Here is a 21158-nt window from a genome sequence, read left to right as displayed (position 1 = left end):
GCTGCCATGGCAACCAGAGTGCGGGACCGTGCTGCCTGCTGCGGGGATATGGCGGAGCGGGTCTCCCCCAGGGGCCTCGTCCGCTCCGTGTCTCAAAGACTGTAAGCGGGCGGGGCGCTTGCATATGGGGAGCAGGGTGGCGGGTGCGTTCGTGAGCAGCGCACGGGAACGGGGCTCCATGGGGTTGCGGGGTGCAGGAGAGAGCCAGGGTATGGCGTGGGGTGGGGACATGTACATCGGGGGGGACTGGGAATAGAGGGTTGCGGGTTACGCCCTGCATGGATATTGCATGAGTACGTGGGGGAGGGGGGAGGACGTGGAGGGAGCATGGGTTGGGGGGTGCATGGATGTGGTGTGATATATGGGGTAGGGAGGGACCTGGGAATTGGAGATTGCATGGGTTTGGGGGGTACATGGAGGGAGCATGGTGAGTGCGTTGGAATAGGTGGTGCATACGATAGAGCGATGAGTGGATATGGGGTTCCCCAGGGATACATGGGGATTGGATTTCTGGCATCGGAGTATGATGGTTGCATCATAGGCACTGGGACCCTATGGTTACTCAGGAGTGTGGGGATACATCGTTACAGTTGATGCATGGGCGGTATATGGATATGAGGTATCTGAGGGTCTGTATTTGGATGAACAGTGTATACGTATGAGGTCTGTGCATGAACATGGAGTACATGGGGGATGTGTAGCTATATGAGTACATAAGGGAAGTGCACACAGGTGTTGTGCATGAATACAAGGGGGACAAGTGACTGGGAATGGGTGGTTAGTGCCTGGAAGAAGAAGACAGATGGTGAGTGGTGACTAGGAGAGGGGTGAACAGAGATGAGGGGAGTAAATGGCTAAGGATTAGTGTTAGAAATAGGGCAAATCGTCTCTAGTATTGTTCAGTAGATCAGCTCAAAATAAAATGTTACTGGGTTAACATTTTGCTTAGGGATCAGTTGAAAAGGGGAACAGAGTGTAAGAATCCAATACTGCTACGAACACAGCCTCTCTGTACATACTATATACAGGGCCTCCTGTTCATGCAAGCCTAACTTTTTTGTCTAGTGCTGAGGAACACCTTAAGGAAGTGAGTGCTTCTGTCTCTAATACATAGCACAGACTTCTTTTTTGCTAGAAAACTAGATTTTTGTTTTTAAATGGAATAGCCCTTGGGGATAGGGGTGGGAAGATGGACTTAAATTAGAGTTGAAATATTTGGATAACGTGAACTAGATTTACAACTCTAAGAAATAGGCAAGAGATTCACAAGATCCCAAACTCCAAAAAGTTTGCCCATCCCACTTTCTATTTTTCTTTTACTGAAACTGGAAAGTATATTTTGTCTAGAAAATATTACATTGATGTGCAAAGAAAAGAAGATAGTTTTGATTTATCTGGAGCTAGCAGGAATGAGGCTGAAAGTCCCAGTTTCTATATGGTAAGTATTTACTTAAACGCATATTGTTTTCAAAAGGGCAAATAGGCTCCAATCCTGCACTGCACCTTGATGGATCCCTGAGCCCATGCAGACACCCACTGAAGTCAACACAAAATGCAAGATAACATCAGTGGTGCTCTGTGCAGACACAGGGGTCTGCCTGAGTGAATGTCAGTGCAAGATCAGGATTGCATGAACTAATGAAGCCCAAGAAATGCTGGAAAAATGAGTCTGACCTAGTTACTGTTGCTATGTCTCTTCCTTTTAAATCTGATTGAAAGGAAATTAAATTGAGGACCGTTAAGGTTACTAGAAGATGTATGCTTTTATTTTCTCTTTTGGGTGGTGGTAGTTTATGACGGAAAAAAAATCTACCACATCATCAAATCCTCCTCCCTGCAAGACCAGAATATAGTCCCTTACTAGAGGACATACTAGATACTGCAATTGGCAATTGATTATTTAACTCGTGCACATGTGAGGGTAGTGAATATTTTATTTAGCCTTAGAAATATTCACACTGTTACTGTATAAGCTTAGACTGTTCACCTTAGAAAAAAGGTGATTAAGAGGGGATATGATATAGTGGTCTATAAAATCATGAATGGTGTGAAGAAAGTAAATAGGGAAGTGTTAATTGTCCATTCATATAACACACAACTTAGGAGTCACCTAATGAAATTTAACAGGCAGCAGCAGGATTAAATCAAACATAAAGAAGTACTTCTTCACGCAATGCACAGTCAGCCTGTTACATTTGTTACCAGAGAATGCTGTGAAGGCCAAAAGTATAACTGGTTTCATAAAAGAATTAGATATGTTCATGGAAGATAGGTCCATCAGCAGCTATCAGCCAAGATGGTCAGAGATACAATCTTATGCTCTGGGTGTCCCTAAACCTCTGACAGCCAGAAGCTGGGACTGAATGATAGGGGATGGATTACTCAGTAATTGCCCTGTTCTGTTCATTCCCCCTGAGGCATATGGCACTGGCCAACAATGACAGGATACTGGGCTAGATGGACCATTGGTCTGACTAGTATGGCCATTCTTATGTTCTTATAAAAACAAATCCATATAAATATTTAATTCCATGTAAAATTAAATTGAGCATAAAATTATCTATTCTTACCTGAGGTCCAGAAAGTCATGTTTTGAAGTCCTTTTAATACTAAAGACTGGGCTACATGCATCCCTGATGACTTCAATGGAGTTGCAAGGAACCTAAATCTAAGCAGAATTTGGGCTGTTCTATGTATGTACTGTATTCTGAGGAGCAAACAATATGCTGCTTTTGGCTGTACCTTGGAGAAGATACCAGACATTTGGACAGAATAAATTACCAGGGTCATAAATTATCTATAGATACTGTAGTAGCTCATCAAAGCTGTATGTATACCTGATATTTCAGATATCAAGGGATCCTATATGGAATCTGGAGCTAACCAAGGTTCTGATTCAGGAAAGCACCCTGAGCATATGCTTGACTTTAAGCTTGTGTTTAAGTCCCACTGGCAACACTGGAACTTAAAAATGTACTTAATAGCTTTCCTCAATCAGGGCCCAAGTACTGATCCCTACCAGAAGTGGTGCATGCCTTCTTTTGCTCACCACTCAGATCATCACAATATTTATTTATCATGTTTTATTTCCACCATGGCAAAAAGAACATTTGTATCAGAGAATTTCTAGCTCTCCTTAGTATCAGTAACTCTGCCCCAAAGATAGGACACTTCATAACATATTTGCCTTTTCAAAAACAAACACACACAAAGTAAATAACTTTTGTAAACAAAACTTAAGACCAAAATAAAACCAAGACCAAATGGAAAACATAGTATTTGCTGTTCAACAATATAAAATTCAGAAATCCCAGGTCTTGTCCACGCTAACATTTTTCTTAATATTTTCTATTGCTAGCACTAGCGTAGCTCTATCAGTGGTAGCAACAGTGATTAGAATAGACAGGGTAAAGGTTGCTTCTGGCATTTGAACCACCATGTCTCAGAGACCTCTCCTGAGCTGGGTAAGACAACACAGCGGTTAAAACACCAGTAGCCAGCCCCCCTCCACGCCTCCATTACTATCTCTGATGAAGCTGCACTGCTAGTGGAACGGTTGGAAATTTTAAGGAATCCACAATTCCAGATGCGCTTTGGAACCTGCATTCCTTATTGAGAAGGTTTTTTTCCCCTTGGGTTACATCTTATGTTGCAGGTTTTCTAGGTTATATAAAACTTCTCTGAGAGTCTTTAAACAAATAGAACAACTAATCATCATAGTTGGCCAGTTTGTAAATTGATGCTGCTTAGAGACCTGGTAAGTTGGAAGAACAGGTTTTTCACTGTATTTTATATTAATGAGGAAGTGTACTTTGCACACTGAATTACTTGTCAATTTGTCACACCCTCGTTGCTGCACAATGAGGAAATCTCTAACAAGCCAGAGAAAAAATGTATAACTTTTCCTGTGAAACTGTATAGAAATTCTTTTGCAGTAGAGTGACATTTATTTTCCCACTGCCGCACAGAAATTTACATGCACATTTTGTGTTAATGTGAATTACCTGCATTAATCTCCCATCTGCTATGCAGAAACTCAAAGGCAGGCACAGATCCCGCTAACCCTTACGTTCATGGGCACGAGTATGTGCACAAGTACTTCCACTGAGTGCAACAGAATGACTTGCCTATGTAAAGTTACTGATGTGAAAGTGTTTGTTGACAGGACTGGACCCTAGATAATGCCAGGGGACAGTGATATGACTCAAGCATGAGTGAAAATCAGGACTTTGGAGTTATATTGCCAGTTCTGCTATTGACTCACTGTTTTGCCCTTGGGAAAGTCAATTAATGAATGAATGCTTGTACAATAATTTTAAACTCTTAGTTGAAAGGTTGCTGTCTAAGTAGAATGTATCTAATATTTTATGCACCACATCATCAACATGCTTTCTATACTAAGGTATAACAAGAGCCTTTATTGTACTACTTATGTTTTTTTTTTTAAATAGAGCAATCCTTAATGAGTAGTTTTAGTACTAATTTTTATGATTTACCTGTCCTGCAAACACAAGTGTACAGTTTGCTTGATGGTTTAGGGGAGCATCCGTGTTCAGAAAAGAACAAGCATATGTGTGTAAATATAAGGGACAGAGGTACGTGGGACTTAAGCATATACACCGTGTTAAGCATGTTATTAAGTAATTTCCTGAATCAGGAGTTTGGTAACTAAGGTATGCATTTTGTGTGTTGTGTGCCATGTAAAATGAATGTCTTTCTTAATTATCTACATGGATTAAGATTGACTTTCCTTCTGTAAATATCCATATTTTACCCATAATTTTCTACCATTTTTATTTATTACAGCATCCTGGAAGCATTCCTGAACAAAAATGTGATCAGTGCCTCAAGCATAATTTTACAGATTGTAAATTCGAAGCATCTCTTCGAGTGTATACAGGAAATTCTGAAGAATGTGAAAGAAAATTACAGAGCAGCCCAGAAAGACAACAGGAAATGAAGATCATCAAAAAAAAAAATTGGCACAAGTAACACTTAATGTTCTTCTTTATACATATAAAGTATTTTCCTGTTCAAATACAAACATAAAAGTTCAATTTTCCCCTTCTATCAGAATTTTATGTCATTAAAGTACTTTAACATTGCACCTAGCTGCTATGAAGATAGGCCTGTTAAAATCACTACAATAAAAAGTAATGTTATGAACAAGCACAAAAGCAATTTGATAAAGAAAGTTCTTGTTTTAATATTTTAGAAAAAAAACCACCTGAAAATAATTGAGAGACATGAGCCATTTTGCAGCTTTACTAAAGTCCCTCTGAAGAAGATAATTACAGTCAGAGTTGCATTAAATAAATGCAATAATATGTTTGTTTGTTTTGAAGGATTTTGTAACTGACAGACATTTCCCAGTCTTAGTAAGGAGTACAAAAAGGTAATGTATAGATCACAGTAAATTCTATTAAGCATTTGTCTTGGGCCAGGCCACATACATCAGCAGTGCAATATACTGCTACACAGCAGACCCAGGTATGACTCCTAAGCCACTGGAGCTTGAGTTATGGGAGTAACTGTTGCTCAAGAAACTCAGGTTGATGAATTTCCACTCTCCAGATGGATCTCTCTGACCTATTGATGGAATAGAAATGCCACTGACTTTCCTCTTCTTTGCTGGAAGAGGAACATTGTAGTGGTGGCTTGTGGGGAGGTTTGAGAAGTGTATGTATGAAGGAAATGCTGAGCATAGAATAACTGGGTGGGAGAAAATCTGAAAATTGCAGGGAGGAGCCTTTAGACTGGCATTGCTTTATGGAATATAATTCACTCATGAACCTAAACTCCGATAAACAGCTGCAAGCAGGAAGGGTGCTGGCAATCTCTGTGTAAAAGGACAGGAAGAGGAGACATGGATAATCATGTATAGAAATACAAAACAGACCTCTCTCTATAAGGATCAAATCAAGAGCTGGGCTCTCCCTATTCTTTTCCCAACAGAAACATAAATGTAAAAATAATCTCTGAATGCGTAGCACAGAAATCCAGTTTATAACTTCAGGTAGAAAAATCTTTTCCATGACTTTAATTCTGTTAATAAAACAGAAACTATTGAGAAGCTAATTATTTTATACCACAGCTTCAAAATGTCCCACATACAAGCCTTTGCATAACAGTTCATAGAATAGTGTAATAAATGTCACCATATTCACAGCAGTCTGTCTGTTTTGAAATCATGGCAATTTATTTACATTCCTGACGTTCACAAACACCTGTGGTATATTATATCCTATTGATATGTATAGAATTTTTTTCAACATGGATTAAAATATATTCTTTCATGTTTAACTAGAATAAAGAAGCTGCACAGCTTCCCTTCCAGACTATCTCAATTTCCTCCTCCCCCATACACATCACAAGAAGAAGTCATGAGGCTCATTTCATCAGCTTCAAAGCTAATTGTTGCGGCAGTAAGTAATACAGGTCATGCTACTTTAATCATTAAAGAGGTAACAGAACATTTTCCATTGTTGCACCTTAACAACAAGTTCCCCATAAATTGCAATGATAAAGGATCAAATTTTGCACTCTGACTGTAAATCCATAGTCACTGCTTTGACTTTAATAGTCATTGTGGATATACAATCATGTTCCTGAGAGCAGAATTTAGCCAAAGTCTTTTGCTGCTCCATAAAATCATATCAGATCACCTCCAGTTGAAAATACCCATGACCTTCCACTCCCTGCAATGAAACAGACTAGTTGGACAGGGGCCATCCTATCTTGGGGAAAAAGGAATGGTCAGCTTGCATCAGAATGAAGAAATCCCCCCCAAAACTTTAATATACATAGCTGCCCAAGGAGAGAGACTTTTATAGTAAATAAACCTCACCTTCCCTGATTCTCAGCTTATTTAAAAAACACTATACAATTATATCAATTCTTTTGTCTCTTTATTTCAAATAAAGTCAAGGACAACATACTGGCTTCTACATTTATACTACAGAAACTCCTCACTTAAAGTTGTCCAGTTAACGTTTCGTTGCTGATCAATTAGAGAGCATGCTCTTTTAAAGTTGTACAATGCTCCCTTATAACATCGTTTGGCAGCTGCCTGCTTTGTCCATCACTTGCAGAAAGAGCAGCCTGTTGGAGCTAGCTGGTGGGGGCATGGAACCAGGGTGGATCAGCAGCCTGCTATCAGCTCCCCACTTCCCTAAGTTCCCTGTGTGGCAGCCACCCAGCAGGCTATCAGTTGGTGGCAGTTCAGCTGTCCCGCCCGCCACTGCCATGTGCTGCTCCTGCCCTTTGCCTTGGAGCTGCTCCCAGGATCCTCCTGCTTGCTGTGCAGAGGTGGGGGGAAGAGGGGTGCTAATATCAGGGTGTCCCCCTCCCCCCGTTCCTGCCCCCCACTTACCCCATCTCTATAGAGCGAGCGGGGACAAGCTAGCCGCAGCTGCTCTCGCAACTTGCTGATATACTTAAAAAGGCAATGTACTTAGAGTGGGGTCAGCATATTAAAGGGGCAATGCGCGTGTGTCTCTGTCTCAAATGCTGTCTCCCCTCCCTCCATTTGTGCTGCCTTGTAGAGTGTGAGGCTACATTAACAACAACGTGTTAACCCTTGAGGGCTCAGACGAGTGCTAGTTCATCATTCAGCACTAAGATATTCCCTGGGAAATATCCCACCCTCTGACTCCACCACCTTAACCAAGCTTCACAATCATCATTGCTGTGCACAGTATTAAATTGTTTGTTTAAAACTTATAGAGTGAGTATGTGTGTGTGTGTGTGTGTGTAAAAAAAATATAGTCTTTTGTCTGGTGAAAAAAATTTCCCTGGAACCTATACCCTCCCACCCCCATTTACATTAATTCTTATAGGGAAATTGGATTCACTTAACATCATGTCACTTGAAGTCACATTTTTCAGGAACATAACTGCAATATTAAGTGAAGAGTTACTGTACAACAAAAGCAAAAGCACACTTTTGAAACATAGGATTCAATAAAAGCCTGTTGAAATGAATCTGAGTTTTTCCATTGATTTAAAGGATTTTGGATCAGGCCAATAAGTATGTGAATTTAAGTATCAAAATAAGTGACCTGATTTTCAGAGGTGCTGACATTTGAAGGCAGCACCTCATCAATCAATTCATTAATTTCACTGCATAAGGTGAGGCATCCGTATGTGATACTTTTGACCATAATGCGTGTTCCCATCAGACAGACAGACCAAATGTAGAATATTTTGTATACATGTAGCAGGTCACTTGCTAGGATTAGTTTATCTCACTTAATCATTTCCCAGCCACTGCAGGGGCCTGGGGCACTGGTGCACCATGGTCCCTTCTATTCTCTGCCTGTGGCACATAGAATCATAGGACTGGAAGGATGCTCAATAGGTCATCTAGTCAAGTCTCCTGCATTCCAGGCAGGACTAAGTAATAACTAGACCATCCCAAACAAGTGTTTGTCTAACCTGCTCTTAAAAACCTCCAATGACAGAGATTCCACAGCCTCCCTAGGCAGTTTATTCCAGTGCTTAACTACCTTGACATTCAGGAAGTTTTTCCTAATGTCCAACCTAAACCTTCCCTGCTACAATTTAAGCCCATTGCTTCTTGTCCTATCCTCAGAGTTTAAGGAGAATAATTTTTCTCCCTCCTCCTTGTAACAATCTTTTATGTACTTGAAAACTATGACCATGTCCCCCCTCAGTCTTCTCTTCTGCAGACTAAAAAAACCCAATTTTTTCAGTCTTCCCTCATAGGTCATGTTTTCTAGATCTTTCCATCATTTTTGTTGCTGTCCTCTGGACTTTCTCTAATTTGTCCACATCTTTCCTGAAATGTGGCTCCCAGAACTGGACACAATACACCAGTTGAGGCTCTATCAGTGTGGAGTAGAGCGAAAGAATTACTTCTTGTGTCTTGCTTACAACAGTCCTGCTGATACATCCCAGAATGATGTTCACTTTTTTTGCAAGTGTTAAACTGTTGATTCACATTTAGCTTGTGATCCACTATGACCCCCAGATCCCTTTCCACACTACTCCTTCCTAGGCAGTCATTTCCATTTTGTATGTGTGCAATTGATTGTTCCTTCCTAAGTGGAGTACTGTGCATTTGTCCTTATTGAATTTCATCCTGTTTACTACAGACCATTTCTCCAGTTTGTCCAGATCATTTTGAATTTTAATTCTATCCTCCAAAGCACTTGCAACCACTCCCAGCTTGGTATTGTCTGCAAACTTTATAAGTGTACTCTATGCCATTATCTAAATCATTGATGAAGATATTGAACAGAACTGGCCCTAGAACTGATCCCTGCAGGACCCCATGTGATATTCCCTTCCAGCCTGACTGTGAATCACTGATAACTACTCTCTGGGGATAGTTTTCCAACCAGTTATGCACCCACCTTACAGTAGCTCCTTCTAAGCTGTGACTCCATAATTTGTTTACAAGAAGGTAATGTGAGACAGTATCAAAAGCCTTACTAAAGTCCAGATATACGACATCTACCACTTCCCCCATCTACATGGTTTGTTACTCTGTTAAAAAAAGGTATTAGATTTGTTTGACATAATTTGTTCTTGACAAATCCATGTTGACTGTTATTTATCACCTTTATTCTCTTCTAGTTGTTTGCAAATTGACTGTTTAATTATTTGCTCCATTAATTCCCTGGGTTATCCTTATTCCCCTAATAGCCTAGTCTCCTATGGGCTGTATTACATTGGTCTAATTTGAATTGTTGGGTTTAAGTGTGTGGATGGTGGTGGTGGTCTGTGATATACAGGAGATCAGACTAGATGATCTGGTGGTCCCTTCTGGCCTTAAACTCTGTCTCTGTGACACTTTGCTGTAATCTGACGGGGTAAAGTGGCCTTAAAATGTAAATGAGTGTAAATTACCTGAACCCAGTTTAAAGGAGAATCAAGCCTGGAATGTTAGTGTGCGGGCCTGAGCACATGCCTGGGAGCCAGGATTTCGTCAATTCTAATCCTGGCTGTGACACAGATTCCTGCTAAAACATTAACCAAGACATACTCTCTCTCTCTCTGCCTCTACAAGTTCCCCCTTGTGAAAGCGAGAACAATGCTGCTCTGTCTCACAAGAATACTGTGAGGATTAAATAGATAACATGTAAGCCTTGGAAGAGGAAAAGTGGTTAATACTGTTATTGCTCGTGCTGACTACAGATTTAATGGAGAATTGTTTATGAACTAATCGCTTACCTGTAGCAAACTCAATTTGTAAAGATTTCTATTAATATAATTACACTTATCTTCTTCTTAGACTTGTGAAATCTCTTTGGAGGAAATAAAGAAGCCAGACTGTGCCTTACCCCAGAAGAGGAAAGAAGCTAAAAATATTCAAAGATTGGACCATTACTGCAAACAGCGTACACCTCCTCTTGTGATCTCTCCAGATCCCCATGAATATGACACTAAGAGGTGTGAGAAAAGTTCAGAGAGATTTTCAGCAACATAGCTGAGTGAAATTATGATAGCCTTTAATTTTTATACTCTGTACCGTTTTACGCTGTTTTAAACATTTACAGCACTTTCACATTTTAGAGGATCAGATGTCAGAGTAGGATTTCTTTATCGCTTTCTAATGTTTAAAGTTAGCTGAACCTTTTCTGTTAAATTACCCCATTTATGTTATCAGACTTGTTGACATTTGTCCCACCCAAACTTTATCAAAACAATAAGAGGAAATATGTTTGGAGTATTTAATCCACAAGATATCCTCTAAATAATAAAGAGGCCAGCTGTAGAAAGGCAGCATTACTGAGAGAGACTTCTCAAAATCGTAAGCCTTTCCAAGCATGGTAGATTATGTCCAAATGTAATGTGGAGGACTGGTTGCTTATTGAAATTTTTAGAGGCCCAGATTTTTTATATGAAATGTATGTAAGAGAGAATCTTTATATAGTCCCCACTGTCTCCCTTTTGAAACTAGGTAACTTCTACATTAGCACATCTCATGATTCAGAGAAGCTTTTATTAATAGAAGTTTCAAATGCTCAGTGTCTGACCCTAAGCAAAAGCAAAACAGATCTTTCCTCTTTCTAAAAGACTGACATTCTAACTTCAGGGCACAAATACCAAAATAACTTGAAAACAAATCACGTCCTGAGGCAGTTACCACATATTGATCAAATCCATGTGGTTGCACACAGCACAGTGGTGCACTTTAATTTACAGCAAGTCATGCAGACAAAATGGATGAACCGTGGCACCAGAAACAGGGTTATGACGAACTGTTTACTGTGGATGTAGTTGTGGCTTTGACTGTTACGTGAAAAGTTTTTAGGTTTTATTGTGCTGGGGCATGTCATCTAAAAAAATTTGACATGGGATTAGACACCAGCAGGTGTTTTAAAAGAGCTTGCTCAAGTTCTGTAGGCCCTATATTTCACATACCTTAGTATTTTAGTAGTAAAATGTCCGCCTATTGCCATTTCTTTTAAAAATGGTCATTACTGGTTTGATTCTCCTTTCATTTTGACCAGTTGTGAACTAATGTAAATCCACTGACTTCCTTGAAATTAGGCCTGTTTTACACTGGGATAAAGAGAGAACAAGCAGGCTGTGTAACATTTAATAATTGATAGTAAACAAGTTATACTTAATATAGGTCCTATCCATGCGTGGGACAAAGCTGTGCATGCCTGCTGTGATCTCATATGCTGTATGAGTGGATATGTTTATATAGTAGTTCGGATGTACAGAAATCACTGGGATTATTAAATTATTCAGTGAATCAGAAGGACATTTACTACCATAGTACACACAAACCTAGTTTATCAAAATCCTGATTATCTGGGGAAAAATTAAAAAGGACCTTTCCCATGATGTAAAAAGTCCCTCACTGTCCAAATGCCCATTTACTGAAATACTCTCAGCCCCCAAATAATTTGGCAAAATCGTATTTTATGCAAATGTATGTGATGTGTGGCGTCTAACCCGAGTCGTATATTAGAATTCACTCTCGTTTCTCTTTGGCAGTGGCAGAGAGATGCTCGATCTGGCCTGATCAATTCAGCAATCACTGCTTTTCATCCTATTGTAATTCCTAGTAATATATAGAAACCGAAGTCAGTCCAGTCTGAGTGCATAAAAACAAAATCCTTACAATCAAATAAGCTTTTGATTTTAGGAAAAAAAGTTTTTCTTAATGGAAAGCAAAGAACCAAGCTTGCTCTTCTGAAGTTAAGCGAGCTATTGTTCCTTTCCAGAGATTGAGAAATAATTAACACGCCAAATTGCTTATTTTTGTTATGCTGTGTATTATAGCTATCATGCAAAGCAGTAAAAGATATAAAAGACTTTTCTATAAGTCATTCATTGAAAGTCAGTGTACAGTACTGTATGAGCAGAGACAATCTGATACAGAGAATAGGTACATTAGAAAAAACAGGAAAAATAATGAACAAGTCTATAAATCTCATTAAATATGACAAGTCATCTTGATTGTGTTTTGAAACAGTTATTTTATACTTCTCACAGCATTGATGTATTCTGTTTTAAAAGTACAGGGGAAACGAACAAATTAGAAGAATCAAATGCTGACTTTATCCAAGAAGATTCAAGGAATGATTATAGGAAAAGTAAGTTACATTCTTAATATACTTTTCAACCCTTTTCACCATGTCTTAGAAAACAGCTGTTGCCTGCAATGAAATATCTCTTAAAGAATAACCAAGTAAGGCATTTGAAAATGCATGGCTGATTCCTGAATTGTTAGCAGGGCTAAATTATTGTAGCAGTTGGTCTTAGAAGGTACTGAAATTGTTTCTAAACACAATTGCAAGTTTGCAAATGATTAAGTTACATTTTCCAGGTGTTCTTTTTACACCTTTACTGTTAAAACAATAACATTGGAGGTGCAGAATCCATCTCAGATAAGCAGGAGAGGAAATGAACTTATTTTTTATTTTGGGGTGTATCTACAGAGCAGCTGGGAATGTGCTTCCCAATGCGGGTAAACTGCTTGAGCTAGTGTGCTACAAAACAGCAATGTGGCCATAGTGGCATGGGCAGCGACTCGGGCTAGTTACTGGAGTACAATCCTGCGCAACCCCCTGGGTATGTATTCAGGTAGCTAGTCCCAGCCTGTGTCGCTGTGGCCACACTACTATTTTTAGGGGCGCTAGCTCAACTAGAGCTAGTGTGCATCTGACTACCCATACTGGGAAGTGCCATCCCAGCTGTTGTGTAGATATAAATTTTGTTGCCAAACAGACTCACACACACACACCTTGGCCTGACATCATATTATCCGAAGTACATATTGCAAGAGATTCTTTTCCTGCTCTGTTACTTCCTAATATGTGCTCTGCTCCTTTGTACTGCTCCCTCTTCTGATTCATTCTTTTACATCAGATTTTCTTCAAATCTCTTCTGAAAGTTCATTCTCGTCTTGATTTCTCTCTGACAAACACTTTGTCCTTTCTTGTCATGACTTCTAATTATCTACTTTGCAACTTGTTCTTTTCCCTCTTGACTTTTCCATTCACTTTTAGTAGACTATATTTGTTTGATCCATTTTATTGTTGTCTTTTAAAATAATAGTAAAGTGTCATGGGATGAGGGATTTTTTGTTAAATAAATATTAAATTAGTCATTAAAAATATTGTGTCTACTTTAGATACGAACAAAGGCAAGAAAGAAAAAAACATTAGAAATGTAAATGAACCGGTCAGAGTTGAGAGATCGTCTAACATTTCCAGTAACTCATCTAAACATAAGAGTGTACTTTCTAAAACTTCTACAAGAGCAACTGATTTAAATTCATTGTACTTAAATACCATATTTCCATATGCACAATGAACTGACAGAAGTAAAGCTTCTAAAAAAAATGTGCTTAATGAAGGAGAGTCCTCTGCCTTGTGCAGGCATTCAGATATCATGAAGAGCAAGATACAGAGCCAAGTACTGGCCATGTAGCAGGCTTGACAAGTTTTGCTCACTCTCAGAAAAATGAATGCATCTCTAGGTGGCTCTATAAGTCATCTGAATTCAAAAGGCAAAAGTCACCCCAAGTGCTTAGTAGAAAGCATTCAGGCAGCAGAGGTAGTAAGTCTAGCAAGCTTTCACAGAGAAGGCCAATAGAGAACTCCAGGAATATGCCACTACATCAAAAAGAAAGAAGAAATAGTGAAGGAAACAGGGAATTAAATGAGAAAATAATTCATACTATTTCCACAAATGCACAAACCCCAATCATAAATGAAAACACGGGAAAATAAACAGCTTCTTTTGTGACTCTTAAAGGTGGCATTCACCGCAGCCAAAATAACACATGTAACAGCCTTCATCAGAGAACTCAAAGTAACCAGCGCCAAAAAAAGAAGAAAGATTTGTGTGAATTAGCTACAGGAAAAATTACCAAATCCCATAAGATCTGTTTCCAAGGTCCATTGCAGTTTTCCAGAAATACTGAACAGAAATGTAAATGTGTAAACTTGAATAGTTGTAACATAACAAGTGAATATGGAATTCAAACCATTGCTTCAGAAAGTAAATCTTTAGAAACTATGACACATCTCCCAGAGAATGAAAATGAAGAACACCTTTCTAGGGTTACACTTGGAGCACCTTCCTTTTTACATCAAGTTTTCCTGGAAGTGGAGCAAGATGCATCACCTACTTCAACTGCATCTGAGCCTAAAGATCTGGACAGCAGTTTAGAAAACAAAAATATACAACAATTATCTAACCAGCTTTTCATCCTTAATGAATCCACAGGAGACAAGAAGGTTCAGGATGCTATCAGTAATGTACATACAAGGGACATTATTTTAACAGACCCATGTGATTGGCAAATGGCACATATCCCACAGAAGGCTCACTGTTATTGCACCAGTGCAGAACAACAACGTAACTTTATATCTGAAACATCTGATGAAGAACAAGACAGTTTCTCAGATTCATCTGTGACAGTAACAAGTATCCTAGGTGCATCAGAAAACGAACAGTCAGAGGAGTTCATTGTATCATCTGTATCTGACAGCCTGCATCTTAGATCATTATCTGATGTGCATGAACAGATGGTAAGAGCTTGGTGAAATTATGTTATGAATGTAACAAAACTCTTAAGTGCTTTTTTAAGTAGGCAGCAGTTTCTCTTTCCATTTGAAACCGCCCCTTTAACAAAAAAGTTGTAAACTGGCTGCTTAAATCATATTAGACCAAATAAGACATGTAAAATTAACAGTCTGGATGTAAAAACAGCTTTTTAACATCTTTGAAAATACTTAAACTAGTGAGGGATTCAGAAAAAGTGTTTCTCACACTAGTTTCTACAGCCTGTCTACACTTGCAAACTCTATAGCCTTAATTCACCATCAGTACACCCTAGGCTCAGATGACACAGTAGTAAAAACCACGGAGTCCTATCTGCATAACAGCTTTCACTGTTGCTGCCACTGGCAGTGAATTCTGGCTACAAGGTTTCCTACTATACACACACCATCACGGAGACAGGGAAAATCTCAAATAGCAACATATGGTAATTCAGCCTGAGTGGCAGTCTGCTCCAAGGTTTAGGATTGGAATAATAGAGGTGTCACCATTCAGGACTAGAGTTTAATCTGCAAATCATATGTGTGTCAAAGATTGACCAGCACCTGCCTTAATTAGTGCTCTTAGCATAAAATCCACCCAGAAAAATTGGAAGAAGTGCTCACACAGAGCTGCTTTTTTAGCCCTCGCTTTTACTCTGAATGGCAGATACAATTTCAGCAAACAGTATCTCCTATCCAAATAAACCAGTAACCTGATGTAGTCCCATGCACTTCTGTTGACATAGTTCAGTGAAATAATATTCCATTGGTACCATAGTGCATCTAGAGGACTTATGAACTGATATATTAAAGTAGTAGGAATATATGGGCTAAAAGGTGTTAACATAACTCAGTCACTGTTCAACATTAAACAGGTTCAGTGTTTGGTATACAGCCTGCTTTGTACCATGGCAAACACACCGTTAAAAATCCTTTCAACCTTTTATTAAAGATATAGCAAAGAAAGAAAAGTAGTTAAAGCATTTGAAATGTAAAATATTAAACAAGGCTTTCAGTTTAACAGCATTTCTTGTTCCCTTTCACTTTAGCTGGAGAACGGTTTAGAAGGACCTCCCCCCTTTTTCCATAGTTTCTTAGATGGTATTAGAGATGGTAATAACTGACCTTTTGCATAAAAGAGAAGAAGTTAGTTGAGATGAGCTGGAGCTACTTTTGTCAAAATCCAATCCCATTTCATTCCACGTAGTGTTTGGGATTCAGCTGGAGCCAGCAGAGGTAGCGATGGTATCTGAGTCCCTCTCTCTGACCCAGTCTGGTCAGGCCATCTCTCAGGATTAGGACAAAGAAGGTTCAGGGTCCCAGGAGATGGTCGGGGTGGCTGCCGTATAGTAAAGCTCACTCCGGTAGCTTCTGTCTGTTCTTCAATGTTATATTAAAGACTCTTCTTTAAGGACCTTAATTTAGGCCTAATATCTCCCACACCAATTTTGGTTAGTTAATTTCCAGTTCCACATCTTCTGTTTTTACCAAGCTTGCTTTTAACAGTCCTTGAACCATATCAGTAGGCCCTTTTGTTCAGGCTAATTTAGTTTTTCTGTCTCCTTGTTGTACCTTTTCCCATCAACGTTTATTATAGGTTATTGTGACATCTTATGAACTTTCACATAGTTTTTACAGTTGAGCTCACAGGTAGAGTAAAATGTTAGGCCCAGTTATTACAACAGGACCCAAATGATGACAATGCAACTGTCCTGGACAATGTGAAATTAGAACAATTGCAATGACAGCCCATCAAGTCTAATTTAAAACAAAAACTTCAAGGAGGAAAATCTTTTAGCAGGTATTATCCCATTTTTTTCATCCTAGGAAGAAAACAATTGTGTTGACCGAAAAGAGGAGGAAAACTCTGACTCCAGCATAGGCCATCTTGATCAAAGAGTTCTAGAGGAAATGCAGAAGATTAGCACCTCTGACAGGCTTCCATTTCAGATATTAATATTTATTCTACCTGAAAAGAACCAGATAGGCCGTTAGGTTTCCATTTCAGGGACCCACATCTTTGAGCTGGTATTCAATATCGGGGACCTGATGATGCCTTCCTTTCTATAGCACTGCAGTAGTCTCACCTGATGGTAACAAAATCATGGATAACAATGGGATGGTTCAAATTCACAAGAGTGAATGTAAGATCCCTCTCAAGTGCAAGATAAGAATGAGTATTACTTATTCTGCCCCAAGGAACTTATAATCTAAATTGCTATCTGGCCATCCAGAAACCGCCCAAGATCCAACAAATTCCCCAACCAAACCAAGACATGACCCTTTAATCAAAGATACTGATATAATTTCTGCCATTTCCTCAGTATCTTGGTCTTGTCTGGGCTGAGTCTCAGTCTGCTCAGCTCATATCTATGCATCAGCCTCTGTCAGGCAGTGCTATGATACATTAAATCTATGTCACTGATTTTCATACTACAGCTCTACAGATGAAGAAGGGACAGCAAATATGGATCATGACACGTAAGAGTGTCAATACCAGTCATATTTCCATCATTTTCCACATTACATTAGTACATAAGTTATCAGGTCAGTAGTAAACTGTTAGAATAAAAAATGGTTAAAATCAAACTTAAGATGCCCCAGTCAGAACTGATACCATATACAAAAATTATGGTGTTTCCTTCTCTGAGTTAGTAGGTATGTAATGGTATCTGTTGCTTTAAAGCATCACAGATTGCACTAGTTAAGGCATAATATTTCTCACTTTCATGACAAAGAACATGACTTTTAGAGTTCACACACAAAAAATCATGTTCTTGATCTCTCCATTCAGCTGCTCCCAAGCAAGCCTTCATACATTTAATGGCTAGTGGACTGTGGGATTTTTAAATGTCTTTAAACCATTCAATATTACTACATTAAAAAAACAATTATTGTAAAATAAAGGATATTTGGCTTCTCAACTTCCTATAACTTCTTAATTAGCACAGTGGGTGATATCCAGGGCCCATTCAAGTCACTGAAGTTTTGCCTTTAACTTCAGTGGGGGTGGTGTTTCATGTCTTTGTGTCATGACTTTTCCTTCTGTAAACTACTTAATATTCTTCTCACTTTCTACCATCACACACAACCAAACCTTAGTTATGTTTAACCACTGTTTTGTTGCAAAGCTTCATCAAAGGGCTGGTCCAGCACGCAAGGGACTTTGACGGAGCTCCCATGTGCCTGTTGTGACCAGAATCAAGCCCTACATTAATTTAAGCTGTAATGAATAATTGATAATGCTTTTAAAATTAGATAAAGTGCACCTCATACAGCTATGCTGATTTCTGCTGAATTAAGTTACATATTGCCAGCTAAATTAGGACAACTGTAAATCATGTCAACTCGTTTAGAAAGCTATTATAATGATGTGCACCTAAAAACCCAGTCAGGCAAGATGAGACACGTGAGCAGACCTCTGCACCCATGCGGAGCTTCACTGACTTCCCTAGGGCTTTGTGCAGATTTAAGGGTTTGCGCACTTAGCTCAGTTTACAGGCCTGGGGGCCTAAATAGTATTTACTTTAAAAGTGTAGTATTTGTGACACATACACCTGCACAAAGTGTTACACCTGAGGGAATTTTGCACCAAAAAACTAAAAATTCTGTGCACATTTTAAAATTCTGAACATTTTATTTGTCAATAAATAAACGTGGAGACTCCCACATGGCAGTGGGGAGAACAGGTCGCTAGCTGCATAGAGATGGGAGATCACCCTGCAGTCCCCCCAGGACACAGACTTGACGGTGGGGCTGCACACAACCCTGACAAAGTGCAAGGGCCAGGCCTGCCCCAGAAACACCCTGGGGCCCTGCCCCTCTGCACCAGGTGTGAGCAGGCAGGCTCCTCCTGGCAGGATCCAAGTGTGGAGGGGCTTGGCGTGGGGTGAGAGGGTTCTGTGTGGGGTAACCTGGGTGTGGGCAGCTCAGTAGGGGATCTGGATGCACAAAGGCTCATTTGGGGGTGGGGCGGTTCTGGGTGCAGGGGCAATGGGATTCTGCAGGGGGGTCCAGGTGAAGGTGGTTGGAACTTGATTGGGGGGGCGGTCAGTGTGTGGGGAGGCTCAATGGGGAGGGGTCTGGGTGCTGGGGGAGTGGGGCTTGGTGGGGTGGGAATCCAGGTGCAGCTGGTTGGGGCTCAGTGCAGTGGGGGTCCAGTGTGGGGGGGCTCGTTGGGGTGGTGCAGGGGGGATGGGGTGTTTGATGAGCCTGCTTAACAGGGGAGCCCCAGCTGCTGCTGCCGCATGCCAGGCTCCCACTCCTCCCCATCCCCACTGTCCCTGCCTCATCTCCTCCCCATTTCTCTCTCCACTGTCCCCTGCCCCTGTCTCACTCCCACATTGCCTCTTCCTCGCCCCACCACAGGCACTCCCCTTTGTACAGGAAACACGAAGGCTCCCAGCACACACAAGGGGAGCACAACCAGCACGAGGACCCAGGAGGCGGCATCCAGCTGCAGAGGCAGCAGCCGGAGCTGAACCCTCTGTCAGCCAAGCAGCTCTGCGCTCACAGAAATGGGGGGTAACAGTGGCATTTGACCCCACGTGCTCCCCCATCTCACCTCTGTTTGGGGGGACAATGCCTCCCCAAACTACACCCACCAAAAACCACACAGGCACATGAGCACTCATGCAGATTCCCTTTGCTTCCTCATCATTTTCTGCTGAGAAGCAAAGAAATCTGCAGAGGGACCTGAATTCTGCGCCCACGCAGTGACACAGAATTCCCCCAGGAGTACAAAAGTGTATAAAAAAATCAAAGTGGCACCGTTGATTTCACTGGGAGTTCCACATTCAGAGAGCTTGCATGATTAGGCCCACAGAGCCTGAGTTTGCAAAGACTTACATATGTGTTTAACTTTACTACCATGACTACTAGTACTTTAACTTTGTGCATTGACTTCTCCCACTGCCTTTAGCGGGACAGCTCACACTGTGTAAAGCTAAGCATGTCTTTGCAGGACTATGGTCACAATGATTCATTTTTACCTTTTGTGAAATCCATTGAAAGAATGTGTAATTTCCTGTTTTGAAAGAAAATGACTGTCAATTACATTACTAGTAAGTATTGTGTTGGCCTGTAAATTACTGTAAATTTACTGTCTCTCTGATAATCAGTATATTAAAAAGCCCAATATATGTGTAAATTATAATAAAAATATTTTTTAAAGTGATAAAATAGCTCCAAGGAAAGACTGTTTTTTATACCACTGTGGGAAAGGGGTCCAGCAGTCAGATTGGATATTTCCTAGAACCACATGAAGCGGAGATAAAATAGAAAGACACAAATGCTCTTAATTCCCTTCCAAGACAGTACTTTGTTCTCAACTGAATATAAATATGATTTATTTTTTTAACATTTAGAACAAATGTCAAAGCTGTTGCTCAGTCTCAATACAGTTAGCTTTAGATAGCAATGAAGCTGCAGCAGTGCAGACTGACTTCCCTGTAGATGCTAATGATGCCTATGGAAGCCAACCCAATGGAAGTGAGCACAATAACATCATGTTGCCTTAAATGTGACCCAGATTTTCAAGCTGTTACCACTAAAAACCAAGCATTTAGTAAAAGTGTGTATCTTAAGTGAGATTCATTGAACACAAGAATAATCCAGATCCAATTAGGCCCTGGCCCTGAAGTCTGTGGTGAAACTCACATTACCTTTCTTTGTACAGGATCAACCCTTCTGTTAGTTTCTTCAGAGCTGAAACTGACTTGGAAACAGTGATATTCAATTTTCATAACATTTTAACAGGGTTTGACTCATGCGATTCTTTTCTCACAAAGTGAACAAACATTTAAATATGGTAAAGATTTTATTTTTAGCTTTAGATTTAAAGCAGATTTGGCAGGTAAGCTCTGTGCTTAAGTTTTGCAGCCTTATTAGTACAATTCTGAAATGGTGAAAAAGAGCAATTCCTTATGACAAGAACAGGCAGTATTTAATTTAAGCCTAAGCAGTTTAAAGAAGTGTTTTGTGAACCCAACTTATTTTCACTGTTAAGTTTTTAAAAAGTTTTAGTAACCGAGTCTTTTAAAAAATAACTTTAAATACAATGGCACTGTTGATTATAAAAATAACTAGTACTTCACTTTGCATCAGGACAAAACCTATTGTTAC

The 21158-nt window shown here is 39.9% G+C and overlaps 1 protein-coding gene across 5 annotated transcripts; it reads left to right on the top strand.

Annotated features, from left to right (window-relative positions):
• On the top strand, window positions 1–20200 carry LOC140918283 (uncharacterized). 5 transcript variants are annotated; one of them, XR_012161136.1, is made up of 8 exons: window positions 1–101; window positions 1348–1438; window positions 4807–4988; window positions 6308–6425; window positions 10259–10416; window positions 12502–12578; window positions 13619–15023; window positions 19404–19478. XR_012161136.1 is itself a non-coding variant. In XM_073362313.1 (7 exons), exons 1-7 carry the CDS (start codon window positions 7–9, stop codon window positions 19514–19516), a joined length of 834 nt encoding a protein of 277 aa, XP_073218414.1. In that variant the 5' UTR covers window positions 1–6; the 3' UTR covers window positions 19517–20200. The 5 variants fall into 5 exon arrangements, 3 of the variants coding, with proteins under 3 accessions (XP_073218414.1, XP_073218412.1, XP_073218415.1); XR_012161137.1 differs by lacking the exon at window positions 19404–19478 and adding an exon at window positions 16863–19038; XM_073362313.1 differs by lacking the exon at window positions 13619–15023 and having other exon boundaries at window positions 19404–20200.
• The last annotated feature ends 958 nt before the right edge of the window (window positions 20201–21158 follow it).

Source organism: Lepidochelys kempii, chromosome 10 (genome assembly GCF_965140265.1).
Source record: "Lepidochelys kempii isolate rLepKem1 chromosome 10, rLepKem1.hap2, whole genome shotgun sequence".
NCBI classification, from domain to species: domain Eukaryota; kingdom Metazoa; phylum Chordata; order Testudines; family Cheloniidae; genus Lepidochelys; species Lepidochelys kempii.
Note: the sequence above shows the minus strand (reverse complement) of the source record. Positions and strands in the feature narration are given on the sequence as shown.